This window comes from Nycticebus coucang, chromosome 12 (genome assembly GCF_027406575.1).
Source record: "Nycticebus coucang isolate mNycCou1 chromosome 12, mNycCou1.pri, whole genome shotgun sequence".
NCBI classification, from domain to species: Eukaryota; Metazoa; Chordata; class Mammalia; order Primates; family Lorisidae; genus Nycticebus; species Nycticebus coucang.
In genome coordinates this window covers 16449926-16476273 of record NC_069791.1, presented here as the reverse complement: position 1 = coordinate 16476273, position 26348 = coordinate 16449926, and the positions used below count along the sequence as shown (strand labels likewise).

At 42.5% G+C, this 26348-nt stretch overlaps 1 protein-coding gene across 2 annotated transcripts; it reads left to right on the top strand.

Annotated features, from left to right (window-relative positions):
- Positions 1 to 38: 38 nt before the first annotated feature.
- Positions 39 to 24320, top strand: TMBIM6 (transmembrane BAX inhibitor motif containing 6). Of its 2 annotated transcripts, XM_053555411.1 has the most exons (10): positions 39 to 124; positions 12535 to 12622; positions 13285 to 13393; positions 15558 to 15678; positions 18769 to 18817; positions 18925 to 19022; positions 19785 to 19864; positions 20598 to 20698; positions 21865 to 22069; positions 24183 to 24320. In XM_053555411.1, the coding sequence occupies exons 2-9, from the start codon at positions 12567 to 12569 to the stop codon at positions 22028 to 22030; spliced, it is 780 nt and encodes a 259-aa protein (XP_053411386.1). In that variant the 5' UTR covers positions 39 to 124; positions 12535 to 12566; the 3' UTR covers positions 22031 to 22069; positions 24183 to 24320. The 2 variants fall into 2 exon arrangements, with proteins under 2 accessions (XP_053411386.1, XP_053411385.1); XM_053555410.1 differs by lacking the exon at positions 39 to 124 and having other exon boundaries at positions 21865 to 21940.
- The last annotated feature ends 2028 nt before the right edge of the window (positions 24321 to 26348 follow it).

Genomic DNA, 26348 nt, shown 5'->3' with positions numbered 1-26348 from the left:
ATGAGGGGCGGGGCTTCCCTAGAGGGGCGTATGCTGGGTAAAGAGCCAGGAGTGGACCCTGAGAAAGCCATAGTACATCCGGTGTTAGAAGAGCTCGTAGGCTCCGGAGAGGCGGGTTAAGAAGGTAAGTCTGAGGCTGGGACTGGGCAAACCGGGCGTGAGAAGTGGAAAAGGAGTTAGTAGTTACTGTTTGAGCAAAAATGGTATTAGTTTCCGTTTTCGGACAGATTGTACACTGAGGGAACTAGGCCCCGCTCGGAGACTAGCCTTCGCAGAGCTGGGTGGGAAGGGAGGGAACTAGTGCTGCGCATGCGCAACCTACAGGGCGGGGGTGGCGGCGGTGGCGGCGGTGGGTCTGCGGGGGCGTCAGAGCCCTCATTCTGCTCCGGAGCTGCCGCGGAGGCCCCCTCTTAGCCTCCCTACCTTACTTTCTTCCCCCCCACTCCGCGTTCCTCTTTTCCCCCACCACTAAGTGTAGACGCCGGGCTCCTTGGCCCAGCTGGATCGCTTGCATACAGGGCGCATCCCCTTTCTTCCGAGGTGAATTCTGAAAGCGAAACCTCACGAGTTTGTGGTCACCTCCACCCCACCCAACCTTCGCTGCTCTGCTGCGGGTCTTCTGGTCGGCCTGCCCCTGGTGAGCGGCCTAGAGCTGGGACTAGAGCTAGGGCCTGGTCGGGCAGGCTGCCTTGTCACGGCGGGGCGGGTGATGTCATGCTCCTCTGTGACACGCGATGCTCCTTAGTTACTTGGGAGCCAGCTGCAGAGGCCGGAGGTGAGACGAGAGACTGGGGCTTGGTCTGGCTTCCCAGCCTCACGGGACAGCCCCGCTCTGGTTTGATTGGTTACTTTTGGACAGGTGAGATGGCCTTGCTTTGCTTGGTCCTGAGCCTTGTAGGCGTCTTTCTGAAAGTGTGCTCAGGCAGGGCACCGTTGGCCAGTTGTTATTTTGGGCCTACTTGCTGCAGCTGTGGTAATAAGTTGGCTTGGTAATTTGTGTATTTACCAAGTGTAGAATTGCTGTCCCATGCCAGCCCAGGTTGCATTGCCCATCCCACTAGCCTTTCACCGACCAAACAGTACAAATCATTATGAACTTGAGACTCTGTTCTAGCAATAGTTAACTCGTGAATGTGTAACCCAGCAGAAGAGCTGACTGTTCCTGAAACAGACAAGGATTTTAAGGGTAAAGGTTAATGGCGAGTGGGTTTTTCTAGTTACTTATTTATCTTTATTTACAGTTTATCTTTCAGCTGTACATGTAGTTTAATAATTTAGTCAAAAATTATCCGAATTGCAGGCTTGGCGCCCATAGCTCAGTGGTTAGGGCGCCGGCCACATTCATCAGGGCTTGTGGGTTCAAACACAGCCCGGGAGTGCTAAACAACAATGACAACAAAAAAGTAGCCGGGCGTTGTGGCAGGCGCCTGTAGTCCCAGCTACTTGGGAGGCTGAGGCAAGAGAATCGCTTAAGCCCAGAGTTTGAGGTTGCTGTGAGCTGTGATGCTACGGCACTCTACCACAGGCGACAAAGTGAGACTGTCTCAAAAAAAAAAAAAAAAAATTATCCGAAGTGCATAATCATATTTATCATGGTTTCTGCATACATACTTATTTTTGTAATTATTAAATTTACTCTCTTTGGTGTTTTCTTCTTCCACTGCTAAACATTTTTGTTCTGGCTTCAAGAGTATGTTGACAGATTCTCTGACAATTTCCTCCAGTGGAAACATAAATGGTTGACTCCTTGAGAAATGTAATTGGGATCTAGAGTTTCCTTCTTCCATTATTCATCTTGTTATGGAAACACAGCTTAGTACTCGCTTCTCTTCTGTCCCTGCCCCACTGTTGATCTGAGTGAAGTCTTACTGTCCTAAAAAATAAGAAAAGGAAGGTTGGGCACAGGTGACTAAATCCTGTAATCCTAGCAGTCTGGGAGGCTGAGGTGGGTGGATTGCTTGAGCTCAGGAGTTGGAGAGCAGCCTGAGCAAGGAGATCCCATCTCTACTAAAAGTAGAAAAAAACTAGCCAGACGTTGTTGCTGTATTTGTTGTAGTCCCAGCTACTCCGGAGACTGAGGCAAAAACAAGAGTTTGGAGCTGTTGTGAGCTATGATGATGCCATGGCACTCTAGCCTGGGCAACAGAGTGAGGCTTTGTTTCAAAAATAAATAAATAAAAGAATAAGAAAAGGAGGCCAGGTGTGGTGGCTCATGCCTGTAATCCTAACACCCTGGGAGGCGGAGGCAGGTGGATTGCTTGAGTTTACAAGTTGGAGACCAGACTGAGCAAAAAAAGCAAGACCCTATCTCTACTAAAAATAGAAAAATTGAGGCAAGAGGATTGATTGCTTGAGCCCAGGAGTCGTAGGTTGCTGTGAGCTATGACTTCATGGTACTCTACCCAGGGCAACAGCTTGAGACTCTGTCTCAAAATAAATAAATAAAGAAAAAATAAGAAAAAGTACATTGATCTAGATACTTAGCATTTTCAATTTTTTTCCTGGTATAGTTCATGCTCTTTGTAGAAATGCTGAATAATATAGGAAAGTCTTAATAGGAATCAGCATAGGTTTTGGGTGGTTGTTTGGTTTTATTTATTTACTTTGAGACAGAGTCTCACTATGTCACCCTCAGTAGAGTGCTGTGATGTCACAGCTCACAGCAACCTCAAACTCTTGGGCTTATGCAGTTCTCTTGCCTCAGCCTCCTAGTAGCTGAGACTACAGGCGCCTGCAACAATGCCGGGCAATTTTTTTTGCTGTTGTTATTGTTGTCACTGTCGTTTAGTGGGCCCTGCCTGGTTCAAATCCACCAGCCCTGGTGCATGTGGCTGGTGCCCTAACCACTGAGTACGGGTACCAAGCCATGTTTTTAAAGATTTCTCTTGACCTATGGTGACTGGAGCTTAACTTTTGAAAGTTTATATAAATGAAAGCTTATTTTTATACTGGCAGGTGCAATAATAGAGCACCAAGACTAATCAGAAGACTCCAAATCTGGTTCTGGTTCTGCTACTTATTTCAACTTTCTGATATTGCTTAAATCAATACTGTTTGTTCAGCACTTTACAATGATTTCACACAGATTTTCTTATTGGCATTCAGTAGAGCAAGTGTTTAATCATCATCCTTACCTTACAAACAAGGAAGCCGAGATGATTTTCCCTGGGTTTTGTGATAGAAAATGTCAGGACTTTGACATTAAATCCTGTGCTTTTGCCACTGTTACACTACCTTTTTAAACCTTTTTTTTTTTTTTAAATCTTTAAAGTGGGACTAATCGTCCTTGTCCTTTCCTGATGGATTGATGTGTGATCCAAGGGGATATGTATAAAAGCTCTTTGAAATTTACACAGAGAAGATACTAGCACTGCCTTGAAGAGTTTCATTTTATTTCATAAACTACCCAAGGGTGTTAATTTCCTCTAGGGAAACCACTGCATATTCTTGTGATGCCCAGTCTTCTAAATTTTCCTTTCCTACTTTGACTTGGCTGTAGAAGCTAGCAGAAGTGTCTTCCACACTATCCTGTTTTGTTCCCCCAGAGTTTCTAACAAATTTTCATGCAGCCCTTTGTAGTTTTTATATATATATTTATTTTATTTTATTTAGAGACAGAGTCTTTACTTTGTCGCCTTTGGTAGAGTGCTGAGGCGTCATAGCTCACAGCAACCTCCAGCTCTTGGGCTTAGGTGATTCTCTTGCCTCAGCTTCCCGAGTAGCTGGGACTAACAGGTGCCTGCCACAATGCCTGGCTATTTTTTGTTGCAGTTTGGCCGGGGACAGGCACCGCCCTAAAGCCACTTTCATGACCCTGTGAGTTAGGTTCCATTCTGAGCCAGCTGGGGAATGTTGATTTGAGCCAGCTGGGGAATGTTGACTCTATTATCCTGATGTGATAATAGAGTCTAGATTTGCAGTGGTCCTCAAACTCTTTAAACAGGGGGCCGGTTCACTGTCCCTCAGACCGTTGGAGGGCCAGATTATAGTTTTTAAAAAAAAAAAACTATGAACAAATTCCTATGCACACTACACATATCTTATTTTGAAGTAAAAAACAAAATGGGAACAAATAAAATCACACTGCTGCGTGTGGCCCACGGGCCATAGTTTGAAGACCCCTGGTCTAGAGATTTCCTGCACTTACGTTTGGGATATAGCTGAGCTGAGTCAGATGCAGGCTCTGCTCTCAAGGTGAGAAGTTCCTCCACAATTAACTGAAATTGGAATGCAAAACACTTAAAAAAGCTTCAAGAGTGAGGGTGAAGTGGATGCACTGTTTGTCCTAATCTATGCTTGCTCTCATTTGGGCTAAATATGGTGTTATTGGGGAGGGATTACTGGTTTATACTGGAAGAAGATTATGTATTTAGGACATTGGGACCTTCTTATGATTCGATATCTGTCAAACAGTTGTGTTTATAGAGAGGTAGTATCAAAGTTTACTACAAAAAAATAATTTATTGAGGTCAGTAGGCATTCTATCTGTAGTTACTGGTTAGGTTCTGAGGCAGCTCTCTTGGAGAGAGGTGTTCAGTTTTATCTAATAATTCAGGAAGAGGCAGGGGACATCTTTCATTTCAATCTGAGACAGTCAAAACCCAGCTCTAAAGAAAACGGAATTCCTTGGATTGTTGTGAAACCGAACTGACCTATCTTCTTGGGGGGCAAGGAAAGCATTGAGCTAATGACCATTTACTTGGTATTCTCTACCATATCAGATGATCAGTTAGTGGTTATTAGGCTGTCTCAAAACGCCTGTGGGACAAGAGGAGAGGTATGTCATTTAAACAGAAATACAAATGTCCCCACCTTAATGATTTCTGCCTTTACTGTGGCGTAAAAGTGCTACACATTTAGTAGAAACTGTATTTCAGATTTTGGTCTTTTCCCAGAGATACGCCGTAGTTTCGCATGAGACATTCAACACTTTAACACTTTCAACAAGTAGGCTTTGTATTAGATGATTTTGCCTACCTATAGGCTAATGTAAGTGTTCTGAACATGTTTAAGGTAGATGAGGCTAAGCTCTGATGTTTGACAGGTTATGTGTAGTAAATGCATTTTGATTCACAATATTTTCAATTTACAATAGGCTTATTGGGATGTAACCCCCATCATAAGTCAAAGAGCATCTATAGTTTTAACCAATAATAAGGTTTATCAAGTGCCTTTAAATTTCAGTTTATAGTTTTCTTAGACACTTGTTCCCCAAAATTTAATTTTACTCTCATTTGAGTGAATAGTAAGCCTTCAGAATATAGCTAGTTGTGAGTTAATGGTCAAGCAATATTTAGAAAAAATTAATTTATATGACATGTAAACTAGATATGAGATAAACATCTTGTAAAACTATTAAAAGGAAGAGTAAGGCACTGAGGACATAAGAGTAATGAATATTTACATCAGTAACAACAGTTAATGTCATTGAGCTCGTCTTGTGTATGAAGTGTTATTCTGAGCATTTCATTTTTATTATCTCACTAAATCATCAACCCTGTGAAGTAGGGCCTTATTTTTATATATTACCATTTTACAAATGGTGAAACTGAAGCAAGGTAAAGTTAGTTAATAAGTGCCAGAGGCTTGCTGCATGTCTCATACCTAGGGAAGTAATAGCCAGAATTCAAAAGCAAACAGGCCGTGCTCTTAACCACTATGTAAAGGCCATGGTTATATAATGGGAGTCTGAAAACTATTCAATAGTAAGAACTACTGAAAAATTACAAGCAGTCCTTCCCCCCTTTAAAAACCATATGGGATATGGGATTTTTCTTTTAAGTACATAGTATCAATTTGGTCCCCTCTGACTGTGTGGGGGGGGCGCTGGGTTCATAATAGTTGGAATAATACAACAGGAAGCTAGAACCCTGTAATTCACAAATTAATATTTACTTAAATGTGTGAACAATGTTTCTTTGACTTGTTGGTTTAGCAATTTCTGTCCTGACTCTGGCATTCAGCAAGTTTTTCATTTTCAAGGCAAGGATTTTTTTTTTTAATGTACATTAAATGCATGATGGTTTTCTGTTTGGCGTAGCTGTTGGCTGCTTCAGCATGTTTCATGTGCACTGTACTTACTGTGTTGGAATAGGATTGTAGAGAATTTTTTAATTAAAGCTTGACCCTTGATAGGAATCTTTCATTTTAAGACAAGAATAAGGAAGCTAACTGGAGCAAAACAACAAGGGGTTTAACATGACATAGATGTCCATTGATAAGAAAATCTGTCTCTTTACCAACCCTGTGGTTCTTTCTAAACCAAGCAGAAACAGACCATAGTAATGCCTAACTCAAAGCCATGCATTAAGTGCTTAGTTTTTTATTTTGTTTTGGAGTGGCTCAGACAAAGAAGGCTGGTCTGGGTAATCCCAGAATAGTTGACACTTAAACACAATTTTAGCAGTATATGCATGACAAATTTTGACAGACCCTTGACAAGTTTGCTGCTACCCACTTTCCTAGGAATGAAGGCTTTGAGGCTCTGAACCACATTAAAGGGGTTTGGTTATGGTTAATACCTGAACATTTGGGTGGCGCCTGTGGCTCAGTGAGTAGGGCACCAGCCCCATATACCAAGGGTGGCGAGTTTGAACCTGGCCCCAGCCAAACTAAAACAACAACAACAACAAAAAACCTAAACATTTACTTACCATTTATAAATGCAGTATAGGCAAATTTCCTACAATTCAGGGAGGCACTGTCCACATTCTGTTTTTATGAACAATCCTCTCTGTTTTAGAGTTGAGTATTAAAGTGGGAATTGGAATAGAATCTGGTTTCTAGGTTCCTGTTTGGAGTCCAGAATGAGACAGACAAATGCTATTATCAATTTTGTAATAGGCTTGTGTGTGTTAGGACTACTACGTTGAATTTTTTAGAAACTTGTAATATGTGTATGTATTTTTTTTTTAATTGTGGTAAAATATACATAATATCCTTTTTTTTGGATGAAAATTTTCATTTCAGAGCGGTGCCTGTGGCTCAGTGGGTAGGGCACTGGCCCCATATACCGAGGGTGGCGGGTTCAAACCCGGCCCCGGCTGAACTGCAACCAAAAAATAGCTGGGCGTTGTGGCGGATGCCTATAGTTCCAGCTATTCCGGAGGCTGAGGCAAGAGAATCGCCTAAGCCCAGGAGTTGGAGGTTGCTGTGAGCTGTGTGATGCCACCTCACTCTACCGAAGGCAGTAAAATGTGACTAACTCTGTCTCTACAAAAAAAAAGAATTTCATTCACCTATGGAGCTTCTCTGGAATGTTAGCTGAGTTACTTCGATAGTGGTTTTGAATGCAGTACTTTTAAGCTTTGTTAAGAGCCAGCTTTTCCTGGGATTGGAAATACTTTTGATATGGGAGCTATTTTTGAGCTATGAGTGCAATTTAATCTCAATCAGCTGAGTTTGCATATAAAAATAAAAATAGATACCTGGTAAGTTTCTTCTATCTGGCAAAAATTTAAGAACAGTTTTATCTCATTACTTATCTGTACATTAGTTCTTGTGTATTTGGACCAGACCTAGAACACACTATATTTCCTGGATTCTAAACTCTACTTTTTCTGCTTCCTGTTTTAATGTTTCTGAAATAAATTATCATCTATATGTTATGTTGTATACATTGAATGTACACAGCTGCTTTTTTTTTCTGAGACAGAGTCTCACTATGCCACTTAATTACAGAAATAGGTGTATGCAGAAACCATAAGAAATATGATTGTGCAATTCCGATAATTTTTTTTTTTTTTTTTTTTTTTGAAACAGAGTCTCACTGTCACCCTTGGTAGAGTGGTGTGCTGTCACAGCTCACAGCAACCTCAAACTCTTGGGCTTAAGTGATTCTCTTGCCTCAGCCTCCTAGGTAGCTGGGACTATAGGTCCTGCCACATTGCCCAGCTATATTTTGTTGTTGTCGTTGTTTAGCAGGCCTAGGTTGGATTCGAACCCACCAGCTTCGGTGCATGTGGCTGGTGCCCTAACCAGTGAGCTAAGGGCACCGAGCCTATATAGATGCTCTTAACTTATAGGGCTATATCTGCATGAACCCGAGGTAAGTTGAAAATACTGGAAGTAGAAAATGCAAGTCATTTTAGTTTTGTAAGTCGACTTATGGTTTCAGTTTAGAATATTCAAAGAGTGTAATTTAAGGAATATCTGCATGAACCCGAGATAAGTCGAAAATACTGGAAGTAGAAAATACAAGTCATTTTAGTTTTGTAAGTCGACTTATGGTTTCAGTTTAGATTATTCAAAGAGTGTAATTTAAGGAATATCTGCATGAACCCGAGGTAAGTCGAAAATACTGGAAGTAGAAAATGCAAGTCATTTTAGTTTTGTAAGTTGACTTATGGTTTCAGTTTAGAATATTCAAAGAGTGTAATTTAAGGAACATACTAAATGCATATTGCCTTCTCACCATCCTAAAGTCTGAAAAGTCATAGGTCAGCAGTGGTAAGTCAGGGACTGCACTTCATTCGATTTCCTTATTTTTCACCATAATGCTATTATAATTGGTTGCTGTGCACTTTTGCATCTATAATATTTGGTCATTATGTGTTTCACTAAAATTTTGGAGTAGAGGCTGGGCACCCGTAGCTCAAATGTTAAAGCGCCGACCCCATGCATCACGGGTGGCGGGTTCAACCCCAGCCTGGGCCTGCTAAACAGACAAACAAAAATTTTGAAATAGTGATGTCAAAAAACAGAAGTTTTGTTAATTTCTTATATTACAAACCACAAGCCACTACTAAAGCTAGGCAAAATTACTCTTTGACATCTCCTTCCTCACCAACTCAGCACACAGCCTTTGATGATTTTGGTTTTTTCAGTTGTAAGAGAGAACCAGAAAGAGGTGGTCAATACCCCCTGAGAAATGTCAAAGAACAAACTGGAAAAAAGGAGTTTCTGTGATTTCTCCCATCTCAACAGTTTCTTCTCAGTAGCATCTGGTTATTTGAGAGTTTCTTCCTATTACCCCTCCCACCTGTAAATTCTTAAAATTGGAACCAAAAGGTACTTTATGGTGCTGTTGTGAATAGTAAGAAACTTGGCTCTGAAGGTTGCTTCAGTGTTGTTGCAAGTTCTGCCTAGGGATGTCATTAGAGGTGTTAATGGAAGCCTTAAACAAAGACACTTTTCCAGGTGCTGAATTCTGTCATCCTGTAAGTGTGCTCTCTAGAGGATATATTCATCATGGTTATGGAAGGCTGTGGTTGGCCTTGTAACAAATGGCAATAATTGCACCATCTAGATCAAGAGGGCCTAGAGTCAGGTGACTCAGGAGAGAGCAACAGCTTTTGTAGGTTTTGCAACTTCTCTCTGTGTCCGTCCTTAAGAACAGAACCAACGAAAGAAGTGAGGTGAGTAGGGATGTTGATGAGAGAAGGGGAAATCAGAGAAGGCAAGCCAGCCATTGTGACTGTTTCATTTGTGAGAGGGAGCCTCAGGAAACAAATGGTAGTGATTTGTATGAACTCTTAAGCGTAACATCTTTTTATTGGCCTGGGATCCCTTATTGGCCGCCAATCCCTAGATTGGCGGTGCCCCTCTCTATTACGTATTATTTTATTATATATATATAAGGCATTTATGTCACTTTTATTGCCTAGATTAATTTTGTTCAATGCTGGGTTGAGTATGATTAAAATGAGTTAAATAGGCTTGTCTTTGAAGCAGCTTATCTTTTGTGTTTGAATCCCTTCTTCCACCCACCCCTTGTTTGGTAGATTTGAAATGGATGGGCATTATAGGCCTTTTATAAGAATTTGGAGGATTTTCTAGCACTCTGGGAGGCTATGGTGGGTGGTTTGTCTGAGCTCACAGGTTCAAAACCAGCCTGAGCTAGAGCGAGACCCTGTCTCTAAAAATAGCCAGGTATTGTGGTGAGCATCTGTAGTCCCAGCTACTCAGGAGGCTAAGGCAAGAAAATCGCCTGAGCCAAAGAGTTTGAGTTTGCTGTGAGAGTGCCACGGCACTCTACAAGGGCAACAGAGTGAGACTGTCTCAAAAAAAAAAAAAAAAAATAGAATTTGGCGGATTTATATTTAGGAAAGATAAAAGATCTTTAGTTCCATAGATACAACATGTTTATTTAGGAGTGCATGTGAAACAGGGGATAAAGCAAATTTTAAGAACCCGAGTTCATGGTATTGATATAATGTAATCAGGATATAGTTCAGTTTTTAAATGACATTTTTGACATTGGGACAGTTGCCAAAATCTGATAAGGTCTATAGATCATGTCTATAGTATTGTATCACGTTAATTTCTGATTTTGGTCCTTGTTTTCATGATATAAACAATGGAGTAATGGTAGTAAAGGACATAACATCTGCCTTCACAGTTAGGAAAAAAAGGACAGACTCTTTTTTTAAGGGCAGAGTCTCACTTTATCACCCTCGGTAGAGTTCCGTGGCATCACACAGCTCACAGCAACCTCCAACTCCAGGGCTTAGGTGATTCTCTTGCCTCAGCCTCCCGAGTAGCTGGGACTACAGGCGCCCACCACAATGCCCGGCTATTCTTTTTTTGTTGTTGCAGTTTGGCCTGGGCCAGGTTCAAACCCACCACCCTTGGCATATGGGGCCGGTGCCCTACCCACTGAGCCACAGGTGCCACCCCTCTCTATTGTATATTCCCTTGTACATAGAGAGGATAAGGCATTTATGGTGAAATATTAATTAACATTTAGGAAATCTGGGATTCTGAAAATACAGAAATTCTTTGTACTATTCTAGCCATTCTATAGGAAAGATTCTGGAACTTTGTAAAAAAAAAAAAAATATCCCCAAATCCTCCTTTCTGCATAAATTATTTTTTCATGGTGGTAGGAACTTTCTTCCTTTTAAAATTGTGACTTTTTCAGTTCAGTTTTAAAATGCATGGATTTCCCTAGGTGGAAAATTTTTTTTATTTTTATATTTAAAATATAGCTCTTAATGCCAGGCCCACCTTTATAGTTTTTTGACTGAGGGAATTCTCTATCATCTAGAAACAATGACATGAAATTGCTTTATGTGTTGGTGGCTGGCTCCTTTTAAGTAGATTGCTAATTGAGAATTTCTCTTACAAATGAATTGCTTTATAAAGGGACAAATTACCTTCTGAAAAAATAAAAATCAAATGATAGTAACAAAAGAGTTTGAGCTGGGCGAGGTGGCTCACACCCGTAATCCTAGCAGTTGGATGCTGAGGCAGGTGGATTGCTTTAGCTCAGGAGATAAAGAACAGTTTGAGCAAGAGTGAGACCTGGTTTCTAAAAGTAGCAGGAATTGTGGCGAGTGCCTATAGTCTCAGCTATTTGGGAGGCTGAGGCAAGAATATCGCTTGAACCCAAGAATTTGAGGTTGCTGTGAGCTCTGACATCATGGCACTCTACCCTGGAGTGAGAGAGTTTGGAAGAAAGGGTAGATTCCTTTTCTCTGTCCTCTTTTAAAAGGTTAACTATAAAACTTAAAAAAATAAAATAAAATGGTTAACTATGATTGCAAATGCATTTTTTTTTTTTTGTTTGAGACAGAGTCTCACTTTGTCACCCTTGGTAAAGTGCTTAGGTGTCATAGCTCACAGCAACCTCAAACTCTTGGGCTCAAGCAATCCTCTTGCTTCAGCCTCCCAAGTAGCTAGGACTACAGGCGCTTGTCACAATGCTCAGCTATATTTATTTTAGAGACATGGTCTCAGTTCTTGCTCAGGCTGGTCTTGAACTCCTGAGCTTAAGTAATCCACCCACCTCAGCATCCCAGAGTGATAGGATCATAGGTGTGAGCCACTGTAACCGGCCTACAAATGTATTCTTGTTTTTTTTTTTCTTATTACAAATGTATTCTTGATGGACATATTAAAATGAAAAATGGTAGGCGGCGCCTGTGGCTCAGTCGGTAAGGCACCAGCCCCATATACTGAGGGTGTCGAGTTCAAACCCGGCCGTGGCTGAACAGCAACCAAAAAATAGCCGGGCGTTGGCGGGCGCCTGTAGTCCCAGCTACTGGGGAGGCTGAGGCAAGAGAATCGCTTAAGCCCAGGAGTTGGAGGTTGCTGTGAGCCGTGTGATGCCATGGCACTCTACCAAGGGCTATAAAGTGAGACTCTGTCTCTACAAAAAATAAATAAATAAATAAAATGAAAAATGGTTGTGGGCGGCGCCTGTGTCTCAGTGAGTAAGGTGCCCGGGCCCCATATACCGAGGGTGGTGGGTTCAAACCTGGCCCCAGCAAACTGCAATAAGAAAATAGCCAGGCGCTGTGGCGGGTACCTGTAGTCCCAGCTACTTCGGAAGCTGAGACAAGAGAATCACCTAAGCCCAAGAGCTAGAGTTTGCTGCAAGCTGTGATGCCACGGTACTCTACCGAGGGCGACAAAGTAAGACTCTGTCTCTAAAAAATAAAAAAAATAAAATGGTGTGTTAGGGCAGTGGGATTTTAGACAGCTTTTCATTTTTCCAAACTTTATGTTGCTGTTTTTCATGAGAAAGTTGTCTGTATTATTTTACATGTCTTATTTAGTATTTTAAAAATAACTTTATTCTTAATTCTACAGAAGGGAAGCTTTGTCACACAGACTCTGGAACCATGAACATATTTGATCGGAAGATCAACTTTGATGCACTCTTAAAATTTTCCCATATGTAAGTGTTTTGGCCTTGACTGTGGTTTCTTACTCCATTTCCTTTCACATATGGTTTCTTTTCCTTTTTCCTAATTTATTAACTTTTAGGTGTGTAAACTAACTTGGTTAGAATCTAGAAGACCTGATAAAAAATCCCAAATTCTAAGGGCTGATATGTGGTCACTGAAAATGCACTTATTCTAGTTTGGGTAATGATCATTCATAATTTTGGCTTTTCCCAGCATTTAAGACTCTGTTAACCTATTTTCAAGATACTCTTTTTTGTTAAAAATTTGGCTTCCCGGGTGGTACCTGTGGCCCAAGGAGTAGGGCGCCAGTCCCATATGCCAGAGGTGGCAGATTCAAACCTAGCCCCGGCCAAAAATCCAAAAAAAAAAAAAAAAAAAAAAAAATTTGGCTTCCCCAATGACAACTGCAACAACAAAAAATAGCCGGGTGTTATGGCGGGCGTCTGTAGTCCCAGCTCCTTGGGAGGCTGAGTCAAGAGAATCGCTTCAACCCAAGAGTTAGAAGTTGCTGTGAGCTGTGATGCCACGATACTCTACCGAGGGCAACATAATGAGGCTCTGTCTCAAAAAAAAAAAGAGAGAGAGAAATGATTCTTAGCTTAGAGATGAGATTGGTCTGGGAGTGGTTACTATTATTAACATTTTTTCCTAGAACCCCCTCCACACAGCAGCACCTGAAGAAGGTCTATGCAAGTTTTGCCCTGTGTATGTTTGTGGCGGCTGCGGGAGCCTATGTCCATATGGTCACTCATTTCATTCAGGTAAGAACAGCTTTCTCTCCTAATTGCTATGGCATGAACTGTATTAAGAAAGACCAGCTCAACAGGGCAGTCCAAGTCTGCCTTACCTTAATCCTTATCAGAAGTTGAGGATCTGCACTCACCCAGCCCCTTCCAGACACTGTAAACAGAATGTCTTAACCTTGGCACTGAATTGTATGCTGCCAGTGTACACAACCCCACTGCCCCCTCCCCCCCCACACACACACATTAAGTAGAAGCATGGTGTGCCTGCTGGGATTCTTTTGCACAGTAGCCTTTTTATCTTTTCCTCCTTTCTTTGTTGATTTTGCCTAAATGACCGTGGAGTACTTGAATATAAAATGCTGATTGTTTAGTTTATTATTAGGAGAGGCAGGATTGAGACCTTTAATGAATTGACCCATTTTGTTTTATGATACACTGTTATCTGCATGGTTGGGTAAAAACCTTTAACAACTCATTTTCCTGTGTGAAAGAGACTTTGGGTTTGGCCAGAAGGAGTAGAAGGGACAGTGTGAGGAATTACCACATTTGAAGTTCTCACTGGTAAAACCTTGTCCCTTTTTATCATATGAGTGGGCCTTTGTTGGCATTTACTACTGCTTAGAAGAACTATCTCTGTGCTCAGGCATCTCTTGGCAGGAGTTGTGAGAAAAATGACTCCAGATACTCAGAGGACAGGCTTTAATCCCTTGAGTTTTGGGCATAGTTGGCCCTTTTGGTTCCTGGTTGTGAGTTACTGTTTTTTTTTGTTTTTTAAGTGAAATAGTTCTCATTATTCATGGATGGAGTCTATATTTGGGAATTCACCTACTCACTAAAATTTGTTACCTTACTTATGGCACTTTTTACAGAAGTGCAGAGTAATGAAAAATTGAGTCACCTGTCCTACCATGTTTCCAGCTGGTGTCTAACACAGTGCTCTGCCTTATTGTTTAGTTTTTCATTCCGTAAGCAAGTATCCTTTTCATGTTCACATAGTGTCATTTCTTTCACTTTTTTAGGCTTTCCGTTAGTGATTTTACTGTTTAAAATGCAAGCGGCTTAGTGCAGAAGTGTTGTCTAGTATTCCTAAGTGCAAGAAGACTGTAACGTGGCTTACAGAGAAAGTATGTGTGTTAGGTAAGCTTGTGCAGGCATGAGTTATAGTAGTGTTTGGCTGAATTCAAAGTTGATGAATCAATAATATACATCAAATAAGATATCCTTAAATAGAAACATACATAAAACAAGGTTATGTATTAATTATTTGGGAAAATCTTGTGACCAGAGGCTTATAGGGATTTAATGCTATATTTCCCCTAGGAACAGTGGGTTACTAACTCTCTAATTTATTGTCTACTGTAACTTTGTAACATAAATACTGTAAATAATGGATCAGCTGTATTTTTTTTTACGGAATTTTTTTTGTATTATTAAATCATAGCTGTGTACATTAATGTGATCATGGGGCACCATACCCTGGTTTCATAGACCGTTTGACACATTTTCATCACACTGGTTAACATAGCCTTCCTGGCCTTTTCTTAGTTATTGTGCTAAGACATTTACATTCCACATTTACTAAGTTTCACATGATCAGCTGTATTTTTAAAGGTAAGAAGGAACTTCAGCAGTGTGTGTATTCATCCTTGATGATAGCATTGTTTTTCTAATCCCTGGAGTTTTTCCCACTTGCTCTCCTTAAAAATAAAGAAAAAAATTTTTATTACAAAACTGATGCTATTCTTTGTAGAAAATTCAGAAAACATAGCTGGGCATTGTGGCAGGAGCATGTAGTCCCAGCTACTCAGGAGACTGAGGCAAGAGGATTGCTTGAGTCTAGGAGTTTGAGCCCTGCACTCTACTGAGGGGACAAAGTAAGACTGTGTCTCAAAAAAAAAAAAAAAGACTCACTTATAGTTTGACTTGAGCAGTTGTGCTTAAAGGACTGCCCAAGCTAGAAGAGCCTCCAGCATTCACTATGGTCCTAACTCTGTGCTTCAAAGCTTCAGGTTTTTCTCCTCAGCCTTTACCCCTGAGAAGACACTGCCTTTCTCTTGCCTCCTCCAGATTAGCAGCAAATATTAGGAAGTTCAGATGAGTGTTTTGGACCCAATAAAGGTCTCCAGCACGATAAATTTGAAACTATCAAGTTTTTAATTATTGACTCTGGCTCTGACAGGCTGGCCTGCTCTCTGCCTTGGGCTCCTTGGGGTTGATGATTTGGCTGATGGCAACACCTCATAGCCATGAAACTGAGCAGAAAAGACTGGGACTTCTTGCTGGATTTGCTTTCCTTACAGGTATATTAAGGGATTGGTCTAATTCTGAGGGGGGAGCTATATTTTTAGGGGTTTTTTTAAACTAAATCTCAAGAATTTTATTTACTGTTGGCCTACCGTGTTCTTAGGTTCCACATCTGCTTCAGATTCAACCAACTACCGGGGCTGGGTTTGAACCCACCACCCTCGGTATATGGGGGCCAGGAACCTCACTGAGGGTGGTACAGTGAGTCCTCAAAAATATTTGGGGGCAGGGGATAAAAACAATCAAAAATAATACAAATAGAGCCTGGCGGGATGGCTCATGCCTATAATCCTAGCACTCTGGGAGGCCGAGGCAGGTGGATCACCTGAGCTCAGGAATTTGAGACCTCCCTGAGCAAGAGTGAGACCCTGGCTCTAAAAATAGCCCAGCATTGTGGCAGGCACCTGTAGTCCCAGCTACTTGGGAGGCTGAGGCAAGGGGATTGCTTGAGCCCAAGAGTTTGAGGTTGCTTAGAGCTATGATGGCTATGATACTCTACCAAGGGTAATGAAGTGAGACTGTTTCAAAAACAAACAAAAAAACAAATAATTCAATATAACAGTAATTTACATAACATTTACATCATTAATGTTAGGTATTTTAAGTAATTTTGAGATGATTTATAGTATCCAGGAGGACATGTATGTATTATATGCAAATACTACACCATTTTATATAAAGAACTTGAGCATCGGGTGGCGCCTGTGGCTCCATGAGTAGGGTGCTGGCCCCATATACTGAGGGTGGCAGGTTCAAATCTGGCCCCAGCCAAACTGCAACAAAAAATAGTTTCATTTTTTGGTATTGTGGTGGGCACCTATAGTCCCAGCTACTTGGGAGGCGAAGGCAAGAGAATTGCCTAAGCCCAAGAGTTGGAGGTTGCTGTGAGCTGTGACACCACGGCACTCTACTGAAGGTGACGAAACTGTTAAAGAAAAAAAGAAGAACTTGAGCATCCATGGATTTTGGTATAGTGGGGGTGGAGGAGGGAGGTCCTGGAAGTGGTCCCCTGAGGGTACCAAGGAAAAGATAATATATTGATTTACCCCAGCCGGCATACTTTCTTGTCTGCCTATTCCAATTGTACAATTCCTTCGGAAGACTTCTTTTTATAGAATCTTGCCTGAAGCTGAAGTATCTCACTCAGCTGTGATTTCTCCCTTCTGGTTTCTGTAGCACTGAACTCTCTAATCTTTTTTTTTTGCAGTTTTTGGCCGGGGCTGGGTTTGAACCCACCACCTCCGGTATGTGGGGCCGGTGCCCTACTTCTTTGAGCCACAGGCAGCGCCCTGAACTCTCTAATCTTATACAGTAGTTCTCCCTTATCTGCAGTTTTGCTTTCCTCAGTTTCAGTTACTTAATGTGTAGTATAATAAGTTAATTTGAGAGAGAGAGGAGGACCACATTCACATAACTGTTACTAAATTTTATCATAGGGTATATAACTTTCATTAAACTTTATCATAGGTATATTTGTATAGGAAAAATCATAGCATTTATAGGGTTTGGTACTATGCAAGGTTTAAGGCATCCATGGAGGATCTTAGAATATATCCTCCTCAAATGAAGGGGATTTACTATATTTGAGTTTATTTGCCTTGTAGTACTTTCTTGAGAGCTGTTTGTAGGTTCTAGTAGAGGAAAGCAGCTACTTGTATACCGTCAGCCAGAGAAGAGTCCTGGCTTTGGGAAGGAAACACGTGGAATCGTGAGGGAGGAAGGGTTCATATGGCTGGCTAGGTGAGTGTCCACTTGTCAGCCTAATCAACCCTGCTGGTCAATGGAGTGACATGTCAGGCAGATTGCCCTCCCATCCTGCTTTATTTTATGTAGGTTCATCTTGCTTCCCCATTCACAAAGGAAGCTCTTTGTGACTACCAACTGTGACTTCTATTTTTGTATTCAAAAATAGTCATTGTATGCTTGAGTGAATGAGGTTTTAGAACTTAGGTAGCATAACTTTTTTTTTTTTTTTTTGTAGAGACAGAGTCTCACTTTATAGCCCTCGGTAGAGTGTCGTGGCATCACACAGCTCACAGCAACCTCCAACTCCTGGGCTTAAGTGATTCTCTTGCCTCAGCCTCCCGAGTAGCTGGGACTACAGGCGCCTGCCACAACGCCCGGCTATTTTTTTGTTGTTGTTGTTGCAGTTCAGCCAGGGCCGGGTTTGAACCCGCCACCCTCGGTATATGGGGCCGGCGCCTTACCGACTGAGCCACAGGCGCCGCCCGGTAGCATAACTTGTTAATGGTAGACAGGCAACTAAACTAGGGCTGTGATGACTTCCTTCAGATTCTTGCAGATAGCTACATAAAGCTGTATATTGAGGTCCATCAGACAGGACACCTTGCTGATTCTCAAGAAAATAATTAAAAGTTAAGTTCTTCTAGAGCTGTCATTAAAGGAAAAATTACCCAAGCTATATTACAAAAATACTTGCAAAGCAACATTTGACCTAGTACAGCTTGTTCTGACTGACAAGCCTAATCTATGCAGTGTTGTAGAAATTTTAGAAAGGAAAGGATTTACAGATTAAGATTTTTGCATCAGGGAAAGCTAGTTTCTGATGGCATTAAGGGGTAGAATAATCAGAAGGTGAGAGGAAAGTAACCAGAATGGAAGAAATGTTGGAGCTGGAACAGGTTGTCCTCCAGTTGGCAAGTATCCACCTGCGGAACCTGTCTGGCCTTTGCTACAAAGGGAGTCAGTCCTGTGCGACAACAGGGTTGCTGGCCACAAGAGCTGCTTTGCTCTTTGTCCTTTTTTTCTGTTCTAATTCTAGATCTGGCCCACATTACAGACTCAACACTACTCTAGCTGAAAAATGTTTAAATGTCTGCTTCATTTTTTTCTAATTTCTGTTCCTCCTGTGGTCATCTATGACTGTCAGCTAAGAGAATGATTTGCAGCTATTTCTGTAAATATATAACTCAGTCAAGTATATATTCTCTTGAAAATGATTGAGAGATTTAATTACTTTAGTCTATGTGTTTGTTAAGGAGCATGAATGTGCCTAGGCTGTTAATGATCAGCTATTGGATAAGAATTGATGGTAATATCTTATGCTGGGCTTTTTTGTTTTCTAGGAGTTGGCCTGGGCCCTGCCCTGGAGTTGTGCATTGCCATCAATCCCAGGTAACTGTTCTAGTAGTCTTTTATGTCTTTTGCCTTTATGAATATGTCTTTTAAATATAGGCCATATATCTGTAACCCTCAATCTTACAGGTGTTTTTCTTTAATAGCATCCTTCCTACTGCCTTCATGGGCACAGCAATGATCTTCACCTGCTTCACCCTGAGTGCGCTCTATGCCAGGCGTCGCAGCTACCTCTTTCTGGGAGGTAAGTGTTGACTGGGAAATGGGGAATGAGACTCCCCTTTAGCCAGAATTCTTACTAGGACTCATTCTTTACTCTCAACTCCCTTGTGACTATTGAGCTGAAATTAAAAGCCTTCATTGTATGGGCAGCGCCTGTGGCTCAGTGAGTAGGGCGCCGGCCCCATATGCCGAGGGTGGCTGGTTCAAACCCAGCCCCCGCCAAACTGCAACAAAAAAATAGCCGGGCGTTGTGGTGGGCGCCTGTAGTCCCAGCTGCTTGGGAGGTTGAGGCAAGAGAATTGCATAAGCCCAAGAGTTAGAGGTTGCTGTGAGCCGTGTGATGTCATGGCACTCCACCTGAGGGTGGTACAGTGAGACTCTGTCTCTACCAAAAAAAACAAGCCTTCATTGTGTGGCAGCGTCTGTATCTCAGTGGGTAGGGTACTGGCCACATACACTGCAGCTGGTGGGTTCAAACCTGGCCCAGGCCAGCTAAAACAACAATGACAACTGCAACAAAAAAATATCCGGGTGTTGTGGCGGGCACCTGTAGTCCCAGCTGCTTGGGAGGCTGAGGCAAGAGAATCCCTTAAGCGCAGAGTTAGATGTCGCTGTGAGCTGTGACACCATGGCATTCTACCCAGGGCAACTGCTTGAGATTCTGTCTCTAAAAATAAAAATAAATAAAAGCCTTCATTGTTTGGAAAAGTAAGGAACAACCTTAATGGGATTGCATTACTTTGCATTGGCTTCTCTCAAGATAGCGTTTTGTTGTGTCTTACAGGTATTTTGATGTCAGCCATGAGCCTAATGTTCTTGTCTTCCCTGGGAAACCTTTTCTTTGGATCGATTTGGCTTTTCCAGGTAAGACTTTGTATAAAACTTTCTAGCAGCCATTTGCCTCATACTTTTTTCTTTGTTTTCTTTCATACTTTTTTTCTGCCCTTTGGGCAGTGTTCCCTGAACCTTCCCGCCTAACCTTCATAAGAGGTGGAGTCAATTGCCGTAGTGAATGTACAGGCTGAATATAGCTGGGCATTGCTAAGAGAAGATGTTTTGTTCAGAGATCATTTGTCTAAGCTAGTCCCGCAGTGGCTCCTTGTTAAAATAGCTGAAGCTTTTTCAGTGGCCTAAAAAAATGAATGCAGGATTGTGCCTGGAGAAGTAATGTGGTCCTCACCATAGGCTGCAGTTCCCATGAGTGTTAATGTCCATATCAGTAGCATGTGATGTACTTTTTTTTTTTTTTGTAGAGACAGAGTCTCACTTTATGGCCCTCAGTAGAGTGCCATGGCCTCACACAGCTCACAGCAACCTCTAACTCCTGGGCTTAAGCGATTCTCTTGCCTCAGCCTCCCGAGCAGCTGGGACTACAGGCGCCCGCCACAATGCCCAGCTATTTTTTGGTTTGCAGTTCAGCCGGGGCTGGGTTTGAACCCGCCACCCTCGGTATATGGGGGCCGGCACCTTACCGACTGAGCCACAGGCGCCGCCCTGTGATATACTTTCAAATGGCCAGGAACCAGAAAGTATGGCTGGCTGGATTTTTTCTCTACAGGTTGTACTATGTGGTAACTTCATCTCATTCTTTTGTTAGGCAAACCTGTATGTGGGGCTGGTGGTCATGTGTGGCTTTGTCCTTTTTGACACTCAACTCATTATTGAAAAGGCTGAAAATGGAGATAAGGATTATATCTGGTGAGTGTGAGAACTGGTCTTTAAGGAAGGTGGCATTGGTTGCACATAGGTGGCCCAGCTTTGGGAATGTCTATGATAGGAATCCATAGTCTCCCTCAACTCCTAAAAGATACCAGGTTTTCAAAAAACAAGACTAATAATATGTATTTATCCATAGTTTTTTTTTTTTTTTTTTTTGGATACAGAGTCTCACTACATCACCCTTGGTAGAGTGCTGTGGCATCACAGCTCACAGCTCACAGCAAACCTCAAACCTCTTGGGCTTAAGCGATTCTCTTGCCTTATCCTCCCAAGTAACTGGGACTACAGGTACCCACCACAATGCTTGAAATTTTTTTTTTTTTTTTTTTTTTTTGGTTCTAGTTGTCGTTTGGCAAGCCCGAGCTGGGTTCGAACCCACCAGCTCTGGTGTATGTGGCTGGCACCACAGCCACTGAGCTATAGGCACTGAGCCATATCCATAGTTTTAATAGTGACTATTTCCAGGCGGTGAAGAGGAAAAGAGATCTTTTCCTTTTACTCCTTAATGCTGCTGGATTTCTTTTTTTTTTTTTTTTTTCCTCTGAGACAGAGTCTCACTCTGTCTTTCTGGGTAGAGTGCTGTGGCATCATAGCTCACAGCAACCTCAAACTCTCGGGCTTGAGCAGTCTTCTTGCCTTAGCCTCCCATGTAGCTGGGATTACAGGCGCCTGCTACAATACCCAGCTAATTTTTCCATTTTCAGTAGAGACAAGGTCTCACTCTTGCTCAGGCCGGTCTTGAACTTTTGAGCTCAAGAGATCCACCCACCTCAGCCTTCCAGAGTACTGGCATTACAGGCATGAGCCACCATGCCTGGCCCTACTTCTAGATTTTTTTCTACCTTTAACAATGAGAAGAAGATAACACGTTTTTCTAAGTGTAGTAATCCTCTCAAAAGTCTTAAAACTAATTCTTGGTAGTTTAGGGTTCAGACTTTGCCCTCTGAAAGATGTAAAGCCCAGTCTCTCTCTCTTCTCTGTGCTACATGATTTCAGCTCACTGATCTCAGAGTTTTACTTCCTTAGTTGGGGGTGGAGTGTTCAGAAGCTGGCTCTTGAGGGTGGAGGTGGGGTTTATGTCTTGTGTCTTTACAGATAAAACAATAGTGGGAAGTACGGATCCTAACCTGGTTCTTTTCTTTCAGGCACTGCGTTGATCTCTTTTTAGATTTTGTTACTCTCTTCAGAAAACTCCTGGTGATCCTGGCTATGAATGAGAAGGTTAGCCTACAATCCGAAAGTGAGAGGGTGGCTCTTGAGCTTGTCATCTGGGTGTATTCATATTTGAAAACTCAGTCTCACCCTGAGTAGGTCCCTGGTACTGTAAGGCCATCCACTGAGTAGAAAGAGGTAAACCAGAAGTCTTCCGCTGATGGAGAAAAAGAAATAAGTCAAAGCAATCTTGTTTTTTAACCACTGGGATTAATATCAAAGGCAAAAGTGCTTCAGTGGCAGTAAGAAACAATCTACTAGAAGAATTTAAATGCTATAAAGATATTTATGATTCGGAAAAATATTATAGGGGATGCTGTATAATACTGGCAGCCAGCTTTTATAAATTGGAGTAGTAGACAAATTTTATATTATTTGTTAGTCTTAATTTTTTTCCAAAGAAATGTTCTTTGTAGGGTTAATGAATTATCAAACATAGTCTCATCCAGCCGTGGGGAAACAGATGAAACTATAAGCTTTTTGTTTTCTTTTTTTTAAGTTTTTATTTTCTTTTCTTTTTGCCAACAGAGTTTCCCTCTGTTGCCCAGGCTGACTAAAATGCTATGGTATCATGTGTGCTCAAGCCATACTCCTGCGTAGCTGGGACTATAGGTGTGAACCACCACGCCTGGCTGGTTTTTCTTTTTTTTTTTTAATTTGAGACAGTCTCACTATGTCACCCTCAGTAGAGTGCCATGGTATCACAGTTCACAGCAACCTCAAACTCTTGGGCTTAAGTGATTCTCTTGTCTCAGCCTCCTGAATAGCTGCGACTATAGGCACCCACCACAACACCTGGCTATTTTTTGGCTGTGGTTGTCACTGTTTGGCAGGCCCAGGCTGGGTTCGAATCTGCCAGCCCTGGTGTTACGTGGCCGGCGTTATAACTGCTGAGCTACAGGCCCCTGGTTTTTCTATTTTTAGTAGAGATGGGGTCTTACTCTTGGTTGAGCTAGTCTTGAACTCCTGAGCTTAAGCAATCCACCTGCCTCGGCCTTTCAGTGCTGGGGTTACAGGCATGAGCCACAGCGCTCAGGCCACAGCTTTTATTTACAGACCTTATTATGGAACCAGTGCAGTGATAGGGGAGCAGGTGACTAGATGGAATTGCTTGTTCTCTGTTTGGGCTGTGCCACAATTGGACCAAGCCACCAATTAGGCACCTCAGTTTCACTGAAAAAGCAGCTCATCTTTTATTCCTTCCATGCATTGGGCTTCCACCTGAGATTGAGTAAAGTATTCCAGTGAACTAGATGATTACTAATTTATTTTATTTTATTTTTATTTTTTTGTAGAGACAGAGTCTCACTGTACCGCTCTTGGGTAGAGTGCCGTGGTGTCACACGGCTCACAGCAACCTCCAGCTCTTGGGCTTACGCGATTCTCTTGCCTCAGCCTCCTGAGCAGCTGGGACTACAGGCGCCCGCCACAACGCCCGGCTATTTTTTTTGTTGCAGTTTGGCTGGGGCTGGGCCTGAACCCACCAACCTCGGTATATGGGGCCGGTGCCCTACTCACTGAGCCACAGGCACTACCCCACTAATTTATTTTTTATTAGGGACAGAGTCTTACTTTATCACCCTCGGTAAAGTGCCGTGGCGTCACAGCTCGCAGCAACCTCCAGCTCTGGGGCTTAGGCAATTCTCTTGCCTCAGCCTCCCGAGTAGCCGAGACTACAGGCGCCCGCCACAACGCCCGGCTACTTATTTTTGTTGTTGCAGTTTGGTTGGGGCGAGGTATGAACCTGCCACCCTTGGTATATGGGACTAGTGCCCTACTCACTGAGCCACAGGCACCACCCTGAACTAGATTATTTTTGAATGTCAGTTTGTGCTGAGGACTCATGCTCATCCTTCAGGATAGGGCATCTCCCAAGCATTATAGACAAGTAGGTGGTCTTGGCCTTGAGATTTATTCTTTGAGAATAAAGTGGTAATCTGTAGCTTTAGCTGTGGGGGTTGTGAGTAGCCATGAGTGGTCAGGCAGCCTGCCTAGGTACTGGGGGGGAGGGGTCAGCAAGGAGACAACTGTTTGGGTTTCGTCTTTGTTCTCACGAGTGTATCAGCATTCTTTGGGACCGTGGTATGGTTAAGATTCAGTTCTTGCTGAGTTAAGGGATCATTTCTCATTTCTTTTTATTGTTTGGATCCCTTCCAACCAATAAAAAGAAATAACCAAAGCCTCACTCAAAAATTTTAGCTTGTCTGTCAGATGTCAAAAATTAATTGGGTAATTTTTCTCCATTTTCTAGGATAAGAAGAAAGAGAAGAAATGAAATGACCACCCACCCTTTTCCAATTTGACATCCTCTCCCTTCACCCCTCATTTCTTCTTTGCACACATTACAGGTGGTGTGTTCTGTGATAATGAAAAGCATCAGAAAAGCTTTTGTACTTGTGGTTTTCTCTATTTTGAATTTTTTGATCAAAAAACTGATTAGCAGAGTATAGTTTGGAGTTTGGCTTCCCAGGCTTCTTCCTCTTCCTGGGGTTATTCTTACTCCCTTTTCTGTCAATCCCATCCATAGCCTCTTCCTCTGCTCAGGCAGCTGATCTGCTGTGATGAGGAGTGGGACCAGCAGAGAGCGCTAAATAACTACATGAGTCTGCTTTCCCCTAAGTTTCACCAGTGGACCTGAACTGTGGGGTAATGCCACCTTGGCCCTTCCTTCCTCAGCTTTGTTTGGTTTGTGCACAGTTCCTGTGGGACTGGGCAGTGTATTTTCCATTGGAAAGAAGTTCTGGTTCCATTATTAACTCGGGGTTGCTATATGTGAGCTATCAACCCTACTAAGGAGTGAAGATCTGCTCCTGGTGGATGCTTTGCTTCCTAATCCTGCCAGATAAACCTAGATGAGGACCTATTTGGGGCAGAGGGAAGCAAAATCTCCCCAACCAAGTAGTTCCTTGTTCAGATCAACAGAGCAGGGCTATAGTGATTTGGGGAGCAGCATTCATAACAGTTCTTTGGTGTATTTTTGTCTATCCCCACCTGGATACTAATAGGTAGTGTCAGGCCAGAGATTTGGGGGCAGTAGATAAATGTTCATTTTACTAATGCACTTTAGGTTTTGGTTTGCTCACCTGTTTCCAGAAGTCTCCAGCTTTCCAGAAGGAGCCAGGTGACCAAACCCCGGTGTATGCCCCAATTCTCTGTAGCTTAGTAGTTTGACGTGTATGTGGGGGCAGCCCTAAGGGGATCACCAGCTCCTTCTCTGTGGGCTGCCACAGTCAGCTGGCACTGAAGGGCAGAGTCTAGAGTGGTTGCAGTTCTGTGCTACTCACAAGGCTTCAGTGTAAGGACTGAGCCATTGAAAGCTCATTACTAGCTGGACAGCATTTTTGGCTCTTCCTGTTCACAGCCAGTGCAGAATTTGACACAGTGGCTGCATGTTCACAAGGCACCACATCATTTTGCCATCTTATGAAATGGTCCTCAGGTTGACTGTTCCTGGAGTGGCATGCCACCCAGATGGCCTACTTCCGCGGAGGATGCTGCCCTTAGATTTAGCTTCTGCCTGCAGCCTCTGGCTTGAGAACTTAATAAAGGGACTTCTTCCTGTTAAGCCCCCATTAGCATCTCTCCATAAATTTGGTGATTCTCTGCCTGAGAATTTGAGCTACATTTCTTGAAGCCAAACTCCACCTCTTGTGCTTTTTTCGCTTGGGAAAAAGGAGTTTTTTCTTTAGAAACAGTGCCAAGAATGACAAGATATTAAAAAAACCTACTTTTAAAGAAAATGCCTAACTGGTTTTTAATACAGTTATCATGAAACTACCACTTTCTTTTCTAGTTCTTTGGTTTTCAGCTCAGGCTGCATTCTCTAACTCATACTGTGAAGACAAAGGTGTTTTTGATTCAGAAAAATATGAAATCTACATAGTCTTAATTTGTAAAAAATAAAGAAAATTCCTTAACCTTTCCTGGTGTTTGTGTTAAATTCCAGGGTATAGCTGGTGGACATGGGGCTTTGAGTACTGACTGGCTTGCTAGTGGATGTTGGGAGTGGGATGTAAATAGAAACAAGGACCCGGCTCAGGGCCTATGGCTCAAGCAGCTAAGGCACCAGCCACATACACTTGAGCTGGCGGGTTTGAATCCAGTCCGGGCCTGCAAAACAATGACGGCTGCAACCAAAAAATAGCCGGGTACTGTGGCAGGCGCCTGTAGTCTCAGCTACTTGGGAGACGGAGGCAGGAGAATCGCTTGAGCCCAGGAGTTGGAGGTTGCTGTGAGCTGTGATGCAATGGCACTCTACCCAGGGTGACAGTGTGAGGCTCTGTCTCAAAAAAAAAAAAAAAGAAACAAGGACCCCCACCTAAGCTTTCATCTCTAGCTCCAACATCCTGCAAATACTGGGAATTTTCTCTGTCAAATACATAGCTCAGGGCTTTTCCAGTCCTCCCTCACCTGTACT

Excerpts from the sequence above, each read along its gene's own strand:
- TMBIM6 (XM_053555411.1), top strand. The coding sequence starts at position 12,567 with ATGAACATATTTGATCGGAAGATCAACTTTGATGCACTCTTAAAATTT. Across the intron at positions 15,679-18,768 it reads TGGATTTGCTTTCCTTACAG|GAGTTGGCCTGGGCCCTGCC; the intron begins GTATATTAAGGG and ends TTTGTTTTCTAG. Across the intron at positions 19,865-20,597 it reads GATCGATTTGGCTTTTCCAG|GCAAACCTGTATGTGGGGCT; the intron begins GTAAGACTTTGT and ends TTCTTTTGTTAG.